Source organism: Cupressus sempervirens, chromosome 11 (assembly GCF_028749045.1).
Source record: "Cupressus sempervirens isolate cs-2001-9-10 chromosome 11, ASM2874904v1, whole genome shotgun sequence".
Classification (NCBI taxonomy): Eukaryota; Viridiplantae; Streptophyta; class Pinopsida; order Cupressales; family Cupressaceae; genus Cupressus; species Cupressus sempervirens.
Window position 1 is genome coordinate 430,176,737 of NC_143128.1, and position 21,095 is coordinate 430,197,831.

Genomic DNA, 21,095 nt, shown 5'->3' on the forward strand with positions numbered 1-21,095 from the left:
ATTAACAATTTTATAGGAACCTTATCAAAATAAAAAATAATAAGTAAATATTTTTCCTATTGCGCCGCGACTGCCACTAGCTTATATATACCTCTATATATATTACGCCGAGAGTAATCGTTCTCGAGGCGCCTATTTTTATTTTCATAAATCTCAACTTCGATTAAAATAACTTTGAAATTAAATAAAAATAAGTGCCTCGAAAATGATTACTCTCGAAATAATATATATAAAAGTATATATAAGCTAGTGTTTAACAAGAGGCAAGGACTCAAGCTCCATTAGAACTCTTGTTATATTTACACTTTTACCAATTAATATACAATACAATTCTTGTGGCAAGAGCACCTAAATTTTAAATATATTTAGATTTCATATTTAAATAAATAACTAATATCCTTAATTCTTGTTCATCTATATTATGTCAGTACGGCTAACAAAAAGCGGCTTTCCACAGGAAAACGTGTTAAAGACGGATTGTACGAATGAAGAAGTGGAATTGAATCCTTACTGTTCCAGTACAACCTCGTCGAACGTTGTTGCTCTGTTAAATCAGGTGCTGCCCCTCCACTAAAGAAAACCGCGTTTCGCTGTCAATTCCCAGAAACGAAAAACAGTGATGACACTAATTGCGGTCTGAAAGTAATTCCAAAATAACGTTTGACATTTTCGTTGTGCGTTGATTATAAGTTGGCCAGAAATGTTAAAGAGGGAAAATGAAAATTCAAAGGCTAAAGCTTTATTGGGAGCAGCCTCTAAGGTTATATTGCGTGTAATGTTTGCACAATGGGTTTGAATTAACAAATTAAAAGTAGCAAGTCGCTCAATGCCAGGCGATCAAACATTCCTCAGGGTGGCCGTGATTGTGTTAGTGTCGTTATGGAAAAGTTGCAAAAACTGTTATGCTGCTATGCTGATACCCTCACCAACAAGTATGTGTATATGCATGTTAACACTTTACTTAATCAGATTTTATGCTCTCTTGCTTGAAAGTGTGAAGGAACACGCTTCGATGGGTTTAAATTTAAGCTCCTTGTTGCGTGTCCTAAACCCTGGATATGCGTTAAGAATTCGTATTGCCCTGGATACTTATGGTGGGGATTGTGTGTGGGTTGGTTAGAGCAAGTAAAAATCCCTATGATATGTACTTCTTGCATTATTTTACTTCTTGAATTCCTTTTGTCAGGTTAAAATGTGACTCAACAGGGTGGTCAAGATTTTACTATTTGCTATACTTAAAGCCTCGTTATAGTGGATTTACAATATAGAGGTATCATAGAATTCTTAGTTGTAATTCGTGTTTCAGATTAAGTAAATTCCTCTTTTGCTGTCTGATTAAAAATCTTGAGGAATGCCATCTTCAGGTGGCAATCACCGCCTCTTGGCCTTGTGGCGGTTTGTGGCATATCAATGCCATGAGTGGACAAAAGATTTTAATTATTTTCATGAGATTAACATTATCAGATTTCCACAATCCATTTGACACGAGATTTCATGAGACCAAAACAGTTTATGGGTCCGAGAGCAGTAATACATAGCAGCACACAAACCCAATTCTGCGACACAAGGACATCAAAACTTTATCAAGTTTATAAGTCCTTCCTGATGTCTGATTTTTCATAGTGGAATTTTCATCAAATAGTCTCAAGTTTTGTCCAATGTGTCCTTTTAACATAGTGTTTACATTGTTAACTCTAAAGGTGTCTACATTATTGATATGGATGTTTCTACAGACTGAGCAATTTATGATTTAGTGCCATCCTGTCTTCATTGGCATATCCTCATTTTCCGCTCCACCTTTGGCATTGGCCTTATGCCATTTTCACGTCTAAGATGATGCAAGCTAGTTTTTAATTTGACTGTCAATATTTTTGCTTTTCACATAATTTGGCTTATATCTAAACTTTTTCATCATGGTCCCATGTGGGTTTAAATTTTGTTGATATATTAGGCTTTCTTTCAACTGATTTGTTTTTGATTAAGGAAAACAGGTTTTGATGGGGCCCTAAAACCCTACATAACTAAAAGATTAACAAAGATAAAACACTTAAAAGTATCAACAACATGCTAGCCACAAGGTAAAAAACAATAGCCACCCTCAAAGAAGCCAGATAAAACTAGAAAAAGAAAATAGGGAAACAAAATAAAAAACTAAGAAAGGCCCAAAGCTAGGAGAACAACTCAGGCAATTTCTCTAAGAATTTCCGTAGCATGAATCTCTAGCTCAGACACTCTTCCAGCCGCCTCCTTAAGTTTAGAAAGATCATTATCAGGTTCCTAGGTGTCCTTTTTCTTTAGGCTAGATCTGGTCCTCTTCCTCGATCCATCCTTAGGAGACTTATCCTTACCACTGTTGGGAGAATGGTCTTCCTCCTTACTAACCCTGTGTTCCTCAATTTTGTTTATTAGCACCTTTATGTTGTTTAGAAGCTTTAAGAATGTTATAGCTTTGTTCAAGGATTTTCTACAGGGTGTCCTTCATGCTCTAAACTCTCCTCTTCACTTCCTCCACTTTGTTTTCCATATCCTTTACCTCCTTGATTTTCCTATTCTTATTGTTGCAATTGTCCCTCTCCAATCTGTCCATTCTGTATATACTATATAAGCTCCTGGATTTCATGGTAAATTCATTTTGTGGTTTAATAGCTGCCAATTGTGTTGTTTTTCACATTATTAAGCACATCCATCTGAGGGTTCTCCTTAGTGATGTCGTTCAAAAATAACAAGGGTAGGATCAATAAGCTCCTCCATTTGAATTTTGCCCTCCTTATTTTCCTTAACCAGATTTTTCATCATCTCTCTGTTGAGCCCCATCCTCGTAGAAACATTATCAAAATTCCTCCAAACCACTTTCCTGTCTTTGCCCGAAATCTTGCAAGTGTAATGGCTAGACCCATATTCCTAAAAAATTTGCTCATTCTCTTCCCCATTCCCCTGATTCTCCTCTTCCTCATCCTTATCCTTCCCCTCCTCCTGCCTTTTCTCCTTGGATTCTTTTTCGATATCTTTCCCTCTTTTTAGCCTCTTGAAAGGCTTGCCAACAGAATCCTCCTCTCTGTTGACAGACATCTTAATACTAATATTTCTCTTTCCTCTCATCCTCTCCTTATTTTCCTCTTTTCTGAAATTTGTATCTTCCTCCCCATCAGCGTTGTCACCCTTTGTAGCCATACCATCTACCTTCTCATTGTAGTCTTTATCAAACAAGATCTCAATGTTCTGTTTAGGGTCGGGAGTCTCCTTTTTCACCATTTTGATTTTCTTTTTCCCCTTTTTATTTTGTGGGGTAGCATTCTCATCCGTATCCGAATGTATCTATTGACTGTCCTTAGTATCGGATGGGATACAACCTTCTCCCGACTCATCCGACTCATCTTTACCCTTATTGCCCACCTTCCTATTCTTAATTTCTTTCCCTATTGTCCTAGCCTTAAAAAAATCATAAATTCAATTGATTTGTTTTGTCTAGAAAGTAGTCCTGAATATTAGTTTCTCATCTTTTATATCCTTGTTAGTCTATGGGCCCACATACCAGCAATACACATTGGTTAGGCCCACATGCTCGTTGCTAGCCTTTCTGCCCATAAGACACCATCTTGCTCTTCTTCACTTGTTCTATTTGATCCCAATTTCAACTTTCTTTTCACTGACAGTAGTATCCAAGCATTCATTATGAATCAGAGATGAGCAACACAAAATAAATGAGGGAGGTAGTATAAACTACTTAGAAAAGTGTGCTAGCAAGACTCTTGAATGCATTTAAAACCTTGAACACTAGAGAAAACCATTGCATTCTTCACCACAAGATTCCGTTTTATGTAGTTGAAGGTTTTCTCTCATGACTTGTAAAACGACACAACCACCATATCTGCCATGCTAATGGGAAAGATAGAGTGGCTTTTTTTCAAGTGCCTTGTCTACTAAAGTAACTGAGAGACATGTTTTTATCCATGCAAAGATTCAAGAGGGTCTCCAATATTATCTTTGGGTGCTTTCTCAATCAAAGATGATTGGATATGTACCTTATTAAACCAGTCACCTCATAGATTTGGTTTTGCAAATGACTTCTAGGGCGACTAGAATATCAATCTCTTTTTGGAGGTGTTAGTCATCCTTTAGTATTACATTTAGCCACACATACAGTGGGAGATTTGCAACATTGCAACCCCCTTCACAATTACCCGCCAATAAATTCCATCTTTCTCGCATACTTGCACTTGGCATGGTGAGATCATTGTTCTTTGACAATCAAAGGTATGCAACTCTCTTTATCTACAATGTGACACATGAGCATATGTACATTACCAAATTTCTCTCACTTTTGGAGGATCTTTGATTATGTCTATGAAGAAGGTAAACTCTTGGGAGATCTTGTTGTTTCTCGAACCACCAGTCCTTGGAATTAGTTATAAAAGATGTTGTTGGAGGCAGTTAGGGTAGTTAGCCATCTATCTTTCCTTGGCTAGGTCAGTTTTGAAGGGGGGCAGAATGGAAATGGTGAAAAAGGGGAAACATGACAATTCCAAAAGAGGAGAGGTTGCTTTGAGAATGGTGTGAAGGAATTTGCCAAGGCAGAATTTATATGTAGAGGAAGGCAGATAGTGCAAGGGAAGAGAGATGTTTGGCAGGTGAGCAAATGTAACTTCGTGTTTCAGATTTTCAATGGTATTATTTTTGTAGATAGTCTCTACATATTCATGCGGTGTTTGTAAAACGATATTGTAGGATCGAGAATATTTGAATTGATGTGGACATTGTCATTGTGTTGTTATGTTATTTCCTATATTTTTGGAAGTTTGTTGCTATAATATTGTCTTTTATGTTTCTTTGAGTTCCTGTGGCCTTGAAGACAAAATCAATTGCTTTTGTTGGTGATTATGGATATCGAGCCCATCAATTGGTATGAGAGCTTGCGTTTGTGAGTGTTGTTGTCCTGCATTTTGTCACCACAAAATGTTGGTAGTAGCATGAAACTTTTTCAAGCTAGTTTTGCGTTTCTCTAAACTTGAATTTGATATTCAATTGCTTAATGTTGATCGATCGATCCATTTCAATTCATATATCAAATCGTTTTTATGAAGGCCTTCGTCAAGTCTTTTTCGTTTTGCTTTTTGTCAAGCCTTTGCTTGATTTTTGAAGCCTTCATTGTTCTTTCTTTGCTTTTGAGTTTGTGTTTGTTTTTAGTCCTTTGGTTTTGCTCATGTCATGCCTTTCGTTTTTCCCTTCGTTTCAGTCTAACCTAGAAGTCAATCAGAGTTGTTAGTCAAGAGTTATGCCTGTTTTAGTGCTTCAAAAGTGGACATTTTAGGTGCAACAGCACGAATTAAAAAATATGATGTTATATTTTCAATTTGACTTGCACTTTTTGAAAAATATAACTTATATTCACTTTTTGTTATGTTTTAAAGTTACTTTCACTTTAAATTTTTAACTTAAAGTGACTACAGTGCACTTTATGTAATAATTTTAAGTTGAGTTACTTTTTAATTTTTTACTTAAAGTAACTATGTAACTATATAGTTTCAGTTTAGTTTTTGGTTTTAAAAATCAAATGTTTATTTAAATGTTATTTTAAATTGATGTTTATATATTATATTTCAAAATCTGATAAATAAATATTGTTTATGACCTATTTTGTAATATTTTTATAATTTTAAGTGAATTAAATAACTTAAAGTCTTCATAAGTGGACATTTTATATGCAATAATATGCAAAATCCATCAAAATAAGAGTTTTTACATGTCACTGCATATATAGTTTATTTTGGTGGACCTTTTTGATGTCATCACATCAAAAGTTCATCATGAGTGGACCTTCTTGATGCTATGGCATGAAAAGTGAAGTTTTTATGTTTAAACATCTAAAAGGTGAGTTGCATTTTAAAATATGCTTCCTCCCCCCAAAGGTCCGCTTTTACCTATGAGCATGTTTTAAAATATGTAATGGCACTCAAAAAGTGCGATTTTGGAGAGATGCATGTTTTAAAATGTGTATGTGACCCAAAAGGTCCGATTTTGGAGAAAGACATGTTTTTAATATATGCATTGAGCTTTTAAAGGTCCGTTTTTGAAGAATAACATGCTCTTGCCCTCCAAAAACCTGATTTTGATCATAACTTGAGATTTTCTCAATGGATTTGCATGAGATTTGTTCCATTGGAGGCGTTTTTGGTTGGCAATGATCTCCCTTGCTTCTAAAATGGATTAATTAACCTTAAAAATGATTTTTGAAAGCTTCATGATAGATTACGTTTTTGGAGAAATTTGCAAATAAATCCATTTTTAATGCATGTTTTTCCTCCCAAGCAAATCGATTTGGCATATTTTGGAGGTTACATTGCATTGTAGTTCATATTTTGATGTTTAATGATCAAAACGTTTTGATCTTGCAAAATGATGAAAAACATTTTTTGCCAAAAATGTCCCACAAGCATGAACACCCAAAAACATTGGAATATGGAGCATGAATAGGGGACGTTTTGGCATCTCCTAACAACTTCTCCTTGTTTTCTGCCCTCTCCCATTTTAATTTGTTAAGTTGGAAAAAGTCTAAGTGTTTTGGAAGAATTTTTCAAATATTGGAGCATCTTTTCCCTTCATTTTTGGCACATGTAAGTGGACTCTTTCTTTCTTTCTTTAAATTCATGCTTATCTGGCTAATTTTATGCATGAAATTACTTGATGGTTGCCATTTGTGAAAATCTTTGCCATGGAGAGTGCATTTTTCCTTTAAAAATGAAAAAATTGTTCATTTTCACGTTTTTGGTTCTTTCCCAAGTCCCAATTTTGAATTTGAGTGTTGAACGGCATTGCACCTTGGTATGTTTGAGTCACTTTCCAAAGGTACGTTGTTTCTTTTGTGTTTTGTGCTTTGTGCTTGCTTTCCGGTTTTCTCCACTTGGAGAAATTGCAAGTTCTTTCCCAATAACTTTTTTTTGCTTTATTACATGTGAAAGCATCGTCACATTCCACATTTTGTTTCCATGTCACGACACTTCATCTCTCATTTAACAAAATGCAATTACATGTTTTTCATAACATTCAACATCCGTATATGCATGTAATCCTATTTTTCGCTTTCATTTTCACCCATCTCACTTTCCGCCTCCACTTGCACAACACGATTACACGAAATGGCTTACGTGTAATTGCATCCAAAAGGTTCAATTTTGATTAAAAGTCACATTTTGAAAAGTAAAAAAGATGTCATTTTCACCTCCTATGTACTTTGACTTCCCCTTTTCACCAAAAGTGACTATAGAACTCATTATCTCACTTCCATTTTCCATTTCCATTCCTCCATATGCATTGGCGCCTCCATGAGCAAATGTATCTTTCCATGCTTCCCATTTCATCCTTCATTCGCACTTATGTGTGAATTGTATTCTTCACCCGCATTCGCATCTCATCTCACTCTTCACCTCCTGTTACATGTTGCATTTACATTGTTTACCGTACAGGTAAAATAAATGAACGCATACTGACAATGGAACAAAATAGCAGAATTATATTCGCATATGCCAGACATACATTATGCTTGATAAGATAAATGATTAAAGATGATTTACAATGATCCCAAACGGGATATAAATATTATCCGCCGAACTTTCTCGAAGGAGTTCGTCGGCCACAAACATTATGCCCGCTACAAACTATTTACCCGTCGGTTACAGAATACAAAAACACTGACGACAATTACCTCGTCAGCTACAGAAACATCGACGACAATCACTTCGTCGGTTGACACAATTTCTACCGACGACATCATCCCCCCTAAAAGAAAAAGTCGTCTCCGGATGACAATTACAAAATATTTGAGATAAATTAATAACCAAAATACATTAACGAACTAATTACAACAAGATAAATCTGCTTCTAACACATCACTGTCACCTTCGTCCCGTGCCTGTAGCCTCTGCTAACACAATATTGTCTCCTCAAGCTGACCTTGATCGACACCTATGCTGCTTTTTCTGCTTCCAACACTAGGTCCACTGAGCTAAGTGTCGCTGTACTGCCTTTTGGATGACCCACTCCTCCCGAGCTCTCTATGCATCCACCAAGACAGCCTTTCGGCCAACACCTACTCCTAGTGCCTCTGGTACACATACACTCCATGCCTGCAATAGCTTCAAGTCTTCTCAACTGGTCACACTTCACGACTGATATCCGCAATGACTGGGGGTCCCCGGCGGGGCGCCAAGACCAAATTAGCACTCCGAAACCCACACAAAATTGCACGCAACACACTATTTCTGTCATTTTCTGCCGATTCTACACTCTTTCTGGCAACCACTGATGCTTCCCCTTCCCTTTGGCATTATCCGTCACTCATTCTGAACAACTTGAATCTGTCGTCGTTTTTATTTTTATTTTTTAAAGCACCGGCGCGTCACTCTGAGTCCAAATACTACCATCATGGCCGATAATCACAGCTGCAGTCAGGCGATTACCCCACTCCAGATCGCACATCAAGTGGTCATCTATATACGCTGGCCACGACATTCTGACGGATTGACATGAACAAGAGATTCATTTCTGCGGGCCTCCATGAGGGCATCTCCAGTATTTTCCATGGGCATGTTACATCTTCCGGCAAAAAGAATCCCGCGGCTCTTAGAACCACCTGGTGAACAGAGGGAATTAAACTCAACACTTCCGAGGATTCAATCTTCGGATTGGTTTACAATTGAACAAAAAAATCACTGCGGAAATACTGTTTTACACCCGTGGGCGACTTCCTAACTCACGGAAACTTATCAGTATGCTGTAGATGGGGATTTTGACATCCGCGGAGTCGGTTTTATGCTAGCTGCGGCACTGCTGCATTGAAAAGAATCTCCGCTTGACTAGGAAAACCCCGCAGACGAGCTACCGCGGACAGGTGCTTGCGGAGCACCTCCCGCAGGCGCCTTTTCAAAATTTTTTTTTTTTTTTTTTCAAAAAAAATGAACAGCACCTCAATTTTGCCTCCCAGCGTCGTCATTCTACAACGACGACGATGAGGGAATCGTCTGATTATTCTGTGACAGTGACAGCGACGACATCTTCCTGGCACCTGTTGAGTTTGTCATGCCACGCTTTATGCTTGTTCTGTGTCACCTCTGTTGCCCACTGTGCCTGCGGTCATCACGCATCTAGATTATTTTGTTTCTGTTGGCACCCTTCAACTAATTTTATGGTGCGATGCATTCTTTTCTTCTTGTGCGGCCCGTTCACCGTGTACTGGACAATGGAATTTTTCTTTTTTTTGGGTTTGTATTGTATGTCGTTCCCTTCTTCAGCCGTAACCTCCTCTGCATCATCTGCTTCTTTGTATTCCTTCGGACACTCATTTTCCTCCTTTTTCTCACCTTTGTCAACCTTTAGCATATTACAACTCGGAAAGAGTTCGTAGTCTTCTATTTGCTAGTGGTAAAGGCCATTCACCGAGTCTAGGTCGTTATCATTTGATCCTCCTAGTGTCAATACTCCTTCGTCGTTGGGTTCCATTCTCCTCTTTCCTTCATCGTTATTTCTTTCGTTGTCACTGTCGCCTTCACCTTCTGAGTCTGACGATGCTGCCTCATCACCTACCATTTGTTTGTGCAAGTCAATTATGAATCTTTTGCCTCCACGCTCCATTGATACGGTATTTCATTTCCAATCATGTTTTACTTTTACTTGCACCAACCAAGTCTATCCGAGAATAGCATCATATCCTTTTTTTTTCAATGGAATGACCACAAAATCCAATAAAAATGGTTGCGTACCAATGGTTACCGGTTGTGCCCTCAAGGTTCCTAACGGTTTGATCCCGTGCTGGTCCGCCGTGAGCAATTGGAATGTAGGTGGCCATAGCGTCGGCTTTCCCAACTTCTTCCAGGTATCCTCCAGTAAGACATTCACGCCAGACCCTCCGTCAACAATTGTGTCTGTCAAAACATTTTCCAAAATCCCCATTTTGACGACCGTCGGATGCCTTCCCGTCGTGAGCGCCAGAAGCATTGGGTCTGTTGCCATCGTTGGACTACTGTCCCTTCCTGTGTCCTCCATTGCTTTCGGAAATGGTGTAGGATTCAGAATGGCTGTCCGTAACTGGGGCATTGTGAGAAGGAGGTCACTTATCTTGACCGGTATCTCCGTTTGTAAGATCTGCCGTATAATGTTTTGTTCTGCGAAGGTCCTTGCCAAGGTGCCGGTGATGTCCTTCAACTGAGATGTCCCTGTCGACAATGCCTTTCCAATTTCCACCCGCGCTTCCCCCAATTTTCTTTTTTCCTCCGCCAACAATTTTGCTTGCCTCCGCATAATTGCCAGAACCTCCTCTTCATCCGTGCCGACAGTGATCGAGTTTACTCCAGACTTTGGGCACTTGGCATCTTCATGGTTGCCGGGTCCGCACCATCTACATAATAATTTCGGTGTGTTCGCCGCTGTACAATCCTTGGCAAAATGACCCCACAAATTACATGCTTGGCATTGAACGATCGGCCGTCCGTTTGCATCATACTGGGTTCGACTTTGGCTCTCATTATTATAGTTATTGTTCACATTGTTGTTATTTTGCCCTCTGTTATTATTCCTGTATGCTCCGGATGTGGCACCTGCGCTATTTGTATTTCCGCTACTGCCCGACGGGGAAGCCTCTTGTGTAAGAAGCACCTGCGAAGATCCTCTTGTCTTCATGTTAAAGGGGCACTCTTTTGTCGAATGGCCCATGATCTGACAAATGTCACAAAATTGGTTCTTTGGACACGATCTTTTAGTATGACCGTCGGTCTTACACTCCGTGCACCACAACTCACTACCTTTTGGCTCCTTCTGCATGTTTTTAAACTCCTTCATTATGCGGATCATGTCCTTTTGTAGGGCACGAACCTTCTTACTGTTGCCTTCATCGTCGCTGCTATCATCTTCGGCACGCTTGTCGTCATCCGAATTAGATGAGCTAGTCTTCGTCTTCAGCTCACTTTTGAGGTTCAATGCTATGTTATAAGCTTCCGTATATGATGACGGTGGCACAATTTTCATTTTCCTCCGCAACTTCGAGCGTAGGCCTTCCATGAACCATCTTTTCTGAAGTCCGTCTGCTGGCTTACTTTCCATTTTATTTATCAAATCTTTTAATTTTTTGGCGTAAACGCGGACGGTTTCGTTCTTCCCCTGCTTAGTATTGAAGATCTCTGCTACAATTTCATTATCATCTCGCAACAGTTTAAATTCTGCCAGAAACTCCTTTTTAATGTTATCCCAATTGTTTAGCTTTTGTGTATCTGTATCGGTAAACCAATCAATTGCTACGCCCCGTAAGGTGGCCGGAAATTACCTCATCCAGTCGTCTTCATCAGTTATCCCATTTGCCTTCCAGATCGTTTCACATGTTTTGCAATGTCGAATGGGATTGGTCGTACCATTGCCATTGAACTTCGGCAGTTTCTCTTTTGGTAACGCCATCACGATTGGTTTCTGTAAACAAGCGTTGCTCGGTCTTCCCACACCAGCGGTTTGCACTCCCACATCGGCAGACTGCACTCCCACACCGGCGGACTCAACAGTTGCGAACCTTGGTGAAGAAGGGTTTTTTGAAGTTGTCCCCTGCGAAAGTATATCTCGGACGAAGAGTTCACTCCACGCTCTTGCTCCGTCGGCAATCCGAGCTGTGCGAGTCGATGCTCTTTCGTCTAGATTCTCCTCCCTCAGCGAACAGAAATTCAAAAACTCCTCCTGTGCTTCTTCCACCAATTCCACTCGTTCTCGAGTCTCCTCCAACAATGCCTCTGCACTCCTGTTTCCGTCGGCAATCTTTTGGAATTTCCGTCGGCGGTCTGCCTACTGTGCCAGAATTAAATGTTCTTGTGCAGTACGGATTCCATCTTTCCCTTTGGCCTTATTCCGATCCTTGTTAAGCTGATTTGGCATTAATCTTCATTCCTCCCACCTTCCAGATTCATAAGGCAACAATGCCAAATGTTTACCGTACAAGTAAAATAAATGAACGCATACTGACAATGGAATAGAATAGCAGAATTATATTCGCATATGCCAGACATACATTATGCTTGATAAGATGAATGATTAAAGATGATTTTTAATGATCCCAGACGGGATATAAATACTATCCGCCGAACCTTCCCGAAGGAGTCCGTCGGCCACAAACATTATGTTCGCTACAAACTATTTACCCGTCGGCTACAGAATACAGAAACACTGACGACAATTACCCCGTCGGCCACAGAAACACTGACGACAATCCCTCCGTCGGCTGACACAATTTCTACCGACGACATACATGTATTCATTTTTCATGCAATAATGCCTTGAAAACACTAAGCCACTTTTGAAATCAGCAATTTTCATTTGCACGCATTCCCATGCATTTCACCTTCATGCTTTCTAATTTCATTTCATTTCACTCCATCTTTCATTTTCTCACTTCCGTACCATTTCATTCCGTATTTTGTTCATTTCTTTCTGTATTCCATTGCATATGCATATGCTTTCTCTTTAAAAGTCACTTTGTTGGATTTGTGAAGTCTCCAATCCATCTTCACTGCTGATCCGGAATTCACTTACATGGATTTTCCTTCTGATGATGTATTTGTATTTTGGGATTTTTGTGTTGTAGCGCAAGCACAAGACATGTCCTCGCCATTTAGATCCAAAGGCAAAATGAAATATCAATATGATAAAGAATTGGCTCATGCAGCTCCTTCAGTCATATCTAATTTGAATAATGTGTTGGACATAAAGATCGATCATGTTGATGTGGCTGATTTTCTACAAAGAGTTGAAGCTCTGGCTAGTCATGAAATGAAGCACATTAATAGAAGCAATATTCCCTTGGTATCCACGTTTCCTATGGCGGCTATAGAACTTGACTTCATTTATGGATGTGCACAGCGGTTTACTCCCAAGACAAAGATTATCAAAGATGCTGATGACAAGGTTATCATTAGCTTTGATCCTGAGGTTATAGAACAAATCTTCAAGGTTCCACATAAATCAAAATGTGCTGATTTAACGAAAGACTCATCATTGGCTTGTTGGAATGAGCAAAAGGGTAATTATTAGAAGTATGTCAACCTTTACTGTTAGACAATAAAAGAAGCAATTTCTCCAGATGGCCAAAGACTGTTCATCAGCCAAATTTTTTAAACAAGAGTTTAAGGATCTCATCATCCTTCTCAGCAGGATTTGTGGCCTTAAAGATTCTATTGATTTGAGCAATGGATGTATAAGTTTATGTTTCAAATTATGGAGAATAAAGAACACATCTTTCGGGGAGAACTCATCAGTACTGCACTTTGCCAACAAATATGCAATGTGGGAATATTAGTTCCTTTCTATATGAATTCTTGTCTTGTTTACATTATTGTTTCCGTGAGATCTTTTGTCTAGTCTTTCTACCAAAGGAGATTGTCTTCAAGTTCCTATTTGGTATTACTATGATCAAATCACTTTGGCAAATAGTAAATTCTACTATAGAAGAGTTCAAGATGCTTTCTTTGGGCATTTCCAGTTTTTGTTCGATAAACAATTATCTATCAAAAGAGTATCCAATGCAGCATGGGAGAAGGTGAACCAATATGGCATGTTTTTTTCTTCAGTTTTCCACTTTCACATATTTGAGAGTTGGATATTTCAAAGGTGAGCCGTATACCTTACTACAGATCAAATTATTCTGATGGAGCTAGCTAGAGAGCTCATGGACGTAAAAAGTTATCAGCATGCTTTGCATAGGCCTGGTTTTGGCATTACCTTAGCTAAACCTTTGCCTATAGGCAATTATTCAATCATTTCTGTTCCTAAAGCAAAGAACATGGAAGCGGAGTTGCAGTTAATTGCCTTGAAGAAGTTCAAGGCCAGATTTGATTTTGACTACGGAGAGATGAATTCTCAGATGAAAAGAGCCTATACTCATTCATCGCATCGAGGACATCTAGATTGATATGAGGACAGAACTTGACATCATGAAGATGGATTACTGCAGATTAACCTTGGAGCAAATAATTAATCTTAATATGTTGGAAATCTCTTCAGATTTTCAAGTTGAAGATGATGGCAACATCTTTGATTTGAAGTTTTATCAAGTCGGCTTTGATAAGAAGTGCCCTTTTCCTATTCAATGGCAACAAAAGGAAGGTATGTCTATCATGGATAGATTTCAATCCATCTTGGTAAACACCAACAAATGGTTGAAAAGTAAAAGCCTTAAAAGAGTAAATCCTAAGATGGGCTTGGATTGTGGAAGTTTTGGTTCTCCTGGTAGGAAATCACAATTGAAAATTACAGCAAAAGATAGCGCTTCATCTTCTGATGCTAAGGGTTCCCTCAAATTCAAATTGAAGGATGGAAAATGAGCTAAATCATCTCAAGTTTCTGAACCAATTCAAGAATCAGTGGAAGAATCAGAAGAGGAATTGGAAACATAATCTAATAAAGGAGGTTCAGATGAAGAAGGGGAAATTATGATCATATCTCCTCCAAAGCCTACACAAGCTTGTATGTCTTCTATACATGAAGAGCCTTTCCTGCATGAGGTTGATGATGATGTGGATTCGCTGTTTTCACTCCTTCCATTCCACTCTCAGAGGTTAATATTATGGTTCTTCCTATTTCCTCTGCTGCTCCTCGTGTCCTTGCACATGAACAATATGATCACTTAGCAGATGTGTTTGAAGATTTTCCAACTCTTACTAGTGGTCAAGTTTCCCAACTTGATACATCTTTGATAGGATTTGAGCTTTTTATGACGGAGTCTTCTCAACATGTTCCTATGCCTTTAGCAGTACAAACTGAATCTTGCTTAGTCACTACGGATATACAATTAGGATCAATGCTGATGTAGATTTTGAAGACTTTGGTTTGCATACGATGAACAAGTTTTTTTTGTATAAATCTTTGACAATACACTTGCTAGATACTACAACAACAAATTCTAAAGTTGTGCAATCAGCGTATGAAAATGTAGTGAGAGTTGAAGCCATATCAAAGAGTACGAAAATTGCTGATCTTCCCACAGTGTGTGACATCATTGTCAAATTCAAGGCACTAAGAAACAATCTCTAAGATTGGTATTTTGTTTTTATTTCATGTTAGTAGTTGTAAAGAATGCATTACATGAAAAAACATAATTACATTTAATGCGAGTTGCATGTACCCCTTTATTTTCTTCTGTAGTTATACTAGGTCAAAGTTGGTTGAGTTGCTCCCACTCTTTTCTCCACCTTTTTCTCAACTCTTGTGCCTATATAAAGGAGTGCCCCCTCATTTTAAAATCATCATTATCTTTATGCAAGAGAGCTCTAGAGAAATTGCGCTAGCAAATCTTTGTTTGTGTAAGTACTATTTTTGAGATAAAGTGAATACAAAGGAGCATTTGAGATTTAACTTTGATTAAGTGAGATTGTTATTTGTATGAGTTATAAGCTTTGTCTATAATTCATCTAAGTTATCTTTGATTCATGTTATCTTGCGTTATTGGTAATTGTATCTTGTGAATTGAATAGAAAAGAGTTACGAAACAATTGAAGCCAGAGCTTTGACCAGGAGTAATTGTGGGAATATATAGCTGGAAGCTTTGTCTGTAGCTTATATTTTCTTTCTTAATTTGCAAAATAGTCAAGTTATTCTTACTTTTAGGAGTCTTTCTGCCCTAATTGTAAAGTTTTTCCATATAGAAGTATGACCGGACTTAGAGCCAAACTGGTACATTTTCAGCTAGCCTCTGAGTTAGTGAAGGTTTATCGGTATCACTATTTACCTTGCCCATTACTCACTCCACGAGTAAGTGGATTCTTTCTTGAAAGTTAAGAAGAAAGGATATTGATAACACCTTTTTTACAAAATCTCTCGACTTCTTGCTTACCTTGAGTTGATCCAAGGAACAGTGAGAAGGGGGAGCCTTTTCTTTAAAGTAGGAGAGACTGTCTCACACGCTGTGACTGGTCATCCTATTTTGCAACTGGATTTTTACCCAAAACTGTCAGTTGCAAAATATCCACCCAACAAGTGTACAGGCAGATTCGTCGGAGGGAAGCAGTTTGTACTAGTTGCAAGTAGAGGAGAGAAGAATGCAAAGTAAGTGCAATGGAACACAACTGTGGGATGGATAGGGATTAGTGTAAGAAGACCCATTAGAAGGATGTCTTGGGATTAATACTAGGACAAGTGGAGGAAAGAAAAATCCGTGAGAAGTTGAACATTATTGCAAGAGAAATGAATGCCTTGGAAGATAATTATTTTCCTAATGCTCTTGTGATTGCTGGGAATATGAAAGAAGTCAAAGATAACAAGTCTGTAGCAAAGCCATGGCTCATGGAAGGCATTGCAGAAAAGAACAAAGATGATACTAAAGACTACAAACATTTTTTAGATGTTAATGAAGAAGATTACCACGTGACAAAAAAAAATAAAGGTATTAATTTGTAGAGTTTAGAAAGCTCAGACTTTGGTTGTCTTAATGATTTGAGGAAAGATGGTACTTGAAGTGGTTTAGAGTTCAATGAGGGAGAAAATTTGGTTCATGTTCTCATTTTTGAAGATGACAACTGCAATGAAGAGGAAGACAACTCTATGTTTGCAGAGGCGAATATGCAATTAAAGGCAAAGTTCAGTTTAAAGGAGCATATTGACGCTGAAAGTGCAGTCTTGGTGAAAGAGATTACATTAGAGAGTGAAAGTACAAAAGGTTCAATTGCGATTCTAGTGAAAGAACCTAAGGATGTTGGAGATGCAAATGATCTATTGTTAAAAGATAACATTGCAGAAGTAAAGACTTGTGAGGTGATTTTCATTACGCTTGCAAGGATGAAGTTTTTTTCCTTTGGGATCATATCGGTTAATGTTCATGTAAAGACAAGACAACATTGTGGCAATTTGAAATTGACAGAGAAATCAAAAGGTAGAAGAAAGTGGAGAGTAAACAAATGCAGAAGGAGAAATTCAGAAAGTGAGAATCTAAACTTAGAGTGAATTTGGAGGGGTCACGATAAGGGATGCAAAGGCAAGACAATTGGAAGAAGCAGAAAACGAAAGTGAAGTTGAACAATATTGCTACTTTATGAGTAGGAGCCCATGATTTCTTTGGCCCCTTGGGGAGTCTGATGCAGGAGCATCTTTCCACTGCCAATAATTAGTTACGAAAAGTTGTCACTAGAGGTAGGGTAGTTAGGCATCAGTCATCCCTTGGCTAGGTTAGTTTCAAAGAGGGGTAGGACAAATATTGCGAAAAAGGGAAACGCGACATAGTTCCAAAATAGGAGAGGAGGCTGCATAGAGAATGACATGAAGAAATAAGGGAGAATATACATGCAGAGGAAGGGAGATGGTGCAAGGGAAGAGAGTCCTTTGACCGGCCAGCAAATGTACATCTGTGTTTCAAATTTTGAATGGTAGTATTTTTGCAGGGAGTCTGTGTATTTTTGTGGTGTTTGTAAAACGATTTTGCAAGATAGAGAATATTTTAATTGATAAGGACATTTTCGTTGTGTTGTTATGTTATTGATTGTATTTTTGGAAGTTTCTGTTGTTGAGGACGAGTTGCCACAGAAATGTCTTTTCTGATTGTTTGAGTTCTCATTGCCTTGAAGACATTATAAATTGCTTTTAGTTGTGTTTATGGAAATTGATCCCATCATAAATGTTTGTTCTCTTTAGTTGGATTTCCCAATCGAACTTGCATAGTCCAGATATCTTGTATGAATTCTCAAACAGTGTTTTAATAAGGATGTCTTATTTAGATATTGACACATTATGGGGCCAATTTTGACGTCCAAACATGGTTTCTGTCAACTTTGTCTGCTCAAAGATAGGTTTTGTCCTCTTGTGGATGAAAAATCTATAAGATACTTTGTGTATTGTTGAATCCAGAGAGAAATCATATGATGAGAGATTTATTTACACATAACGTTAGTCAACTGTTTTGCTTTGATGGTACATATTCCATCAGCATTCTGATGACTAATCGATGACCACAAGAAAAATAACTTTGGTTCATAATATGATAATCCACTATCTCATTAAGTGTTTAGAGTCACATATATTTATGGTAAAATCAACACAACATGTTTACACCCTTTTAGGGTCATAAATGTTGCTTAGATAGGAAATTCGAGAATATGTGTTGATAAGAATAAGTTTAGCCACTTGGATTTTGAGCATGCAACTTGAACTTGGTTATCACTTGGATATACTAGAGTTTCTACTTGACAAAATTATTCTTGTTAACTAACATTGATTCAGAGGTTTCTATGATATGCTTGTCCTCGTGTATTCTCATTTTCCAAAAACAGTCTTGTGTATAAATATTTCTTTTTGAATATATGAAAATACTAGGAACATAGTGGGGTTATTCGATGACATCAACATTTATCAACTATATTAAATCGACAGCTTGCTATGTAAAACAGTTGTATTTCTAGCATTTGAATGCACTTTATATCATCCTCTTCCCCCTATACATCCATCCTTCCTTCTATACATCCATACACTCACATTCATAAGGCATTGAAGGAGAATCACTCCAAGATTCTTGCCATTAGGAGTCATCATATGATTATTTTTCTATGTACAACATCCTTAAATATATTTTATCCTTCAAACCCTTTGTATATGATTAGTCCAATCAGTTAGAAGTTTCTAGGCCGCTTTGATTATTTGTGAATATATACCCTTTTCGATGTTGTCCATCACCTAAATTGTGAACATGAAGTATGCAATCTACGCCCCTTCAATGAGCTCATGGTGCCAATTGGCCTTAGGTCTTCAACAAATACTGTCAATCCTACAATTTTATGATGGTTTGTCTGACTTCAATTTTTTGGAATTATGATAGCTAATATGCATAGAAACATACACAACATAGTTTAGAAACACAAATTTATGAGAAACTATAATGCACATTAATTCTCATTAGGTTCTATTTTTAGAAATTGGAAAATGATAGATAAACATTGACTTTAGACATCTCATGATTATGACTACCATTTTTTGTATCAATCATCTAGGAAAATGCTGGTCCCATAAACGATTACTCCATCGTTAATGGAGTTGCAGGTTTCAGTAAACTATAGCTGGATGCAAAGAAATCCTGTATACCACTTGAAAGTTCCATGCATGGATTACATTTTATACAACCATATCTGCTGGCACAGAAAAATCTTTTGAGCCAAATTTTGTCTCGAATTTTTTTATTCCCACATTCTTTAGTGACAAATCCTGTTCTAGATCCATAAAGTTTCAACAGTAATAAACTTCTTCAGCGAAACTTGCTGTTTTTCTTTCAGGCGTTTTGCACAACTTCTCCCTTGTGTTTTCTCAAAAAAATAAATTTTATTATGGACATCTGACTGGTCCAACAGGTCCAGTTGTATTTGTCCACTAAAAATTGTTGTTTGGTCCACGTTAACCATTATCTTTGGTCCCCTCGGTTTTTAGTCCGTCAGATGTAAAAACGAGAAACTAATTATCTATTTTGCCGGTTTGAGTTTGGGGACAGTTCGGATATGGGTAAGGGTTCAGGCAATTTATTTTTCCATTTGGTCATGATTATATATACATATATACATATATACATATATACATATACATATACATATACATATACATATACATAAATACACACATATATATGCATTATATATACAAAAAGAAAAGAGAAACATGCATAATTGCTAAACTAGATCATTTCACAGTACGAATCATAGTTTAAAAAATCTGCAATATATTGCAAATATCACGAGATATTGTGAGCAAAACTGCCAGACGATATAATCGCCAACAATATTTTAAGAAAATCACACCATATTTGGGATGAAAAAATCATGGTTTTTACGACTTCTGGGTCAAAAAAACACTGATTAAGTCAACTTGAAAAACAATAAAGTATTCAAAAAAATGTTTAGAGTTTTTTCATTTTCCCGTAGGCTGCGACGGCTAACAAAAGTGCCGCAATGGCTGCTGAGGAAAGGTGCGATTACTGAGGACTATTAAGGTGCACAGATTCAGACTGTTGATAAAATGTAGGAGCACAAATTTAGACATAGGAACTATTTCAATTTTTGACGATATGCCTCAAAGATGTCATCACATGGAGTGCTAATTGTAGGATACACACATAATAGTTTTGCTATTGAATAGGTTATAGAAAACACTTTTTGAAATTTAATGTAAATTTGTCTAAGTATGCCAAATTTCATTCCCAATGAATGCCTTGGAAAGTCAACGCATAGTATTCAAATCTACTCATTTACACATCACTATTATGCTCATGTATACACATCAACATCACTATATATATTTTTATAGAGCTATAAATTGTAAATTTATATAACTATAAGTTATGCTCATGTATACACATCTACATCACTATAAGTTTATAATATACAAATTTAAATTTGTTTGAATTGGTTTTGTAAATTTATTATACAGATTTATAATACTATATATTAATACAATAATATAATATTGCATATTAATAAATTCATTATAGAGGGTTATAAATTAGTATAAATTAATAACTGTATATCTAATAAATTATAATACTGTATATTTATTCTTAATGCTAATAAGCATATGCATTGTTTATTAACAACATTTATAAGTTTATAGTGTTTAAAAATTATAAATTCATTATAGAGAACAAATATATTTATTTATAATCTTCATAATTATTTATTAATATATTTCATGTAAAAATTGTATATTTTCAAATGTTTGATAAAAGTGCCAATTTATTGCCAAGTTTTTCAAAATTTTTGAGCTAGTTGAGATATTGCCGAAATTGAGTTTTTCAACTATGGTGTGAATATATCTTACATACACACACACACACACACACACACATATATATATATATATATATGCATTATATATAAAAAAAGAAAAGAGAAACATGCATAATTGCTAACCTAGATCATTTCATAGTATGAATCATAGTTTAAGAAATTTGCGATATATCGCAAATATCACGAGATATTGTGAGCAAAACTGCCAGACGATATAATTGCTAGCAATGTTTTAAGAAAATCGCATTGTATTTGGAATGAAAAAATCACGGTTTTTACGATTTTTGGGTCAAAAAAACATTGATTAAGTAAACTTGAAAAACAATA

The 21,095-nt window shown here is 37.0% G+C and overlaps 1 protein-coding gene across 1 annotated transcript in view; it reads left to right on the forward strand.

Moving 5' to 3' along the window:
• The first annotated feature begins 497 nt into the window (after positions 1-497).
• LOC149530270 (PTI1-like tyrosine-protein kinase At3g15890) overlaps positions 498-21,095 on the forward strand; it is a 143,605-nt gene continuing 123,007 nt past the window's right edge. Inside the window, exon 1 of the mRNA XM_089810267.1 lies at positions 498-932. Coding sequence (XP_089666393.1) covers positions 880-932 — 53 coding nt within the window. The 5' untranslated portion in view covers positions 498-879. The remainder of the gene's footprint in view (positions 933-21,095) is intronic.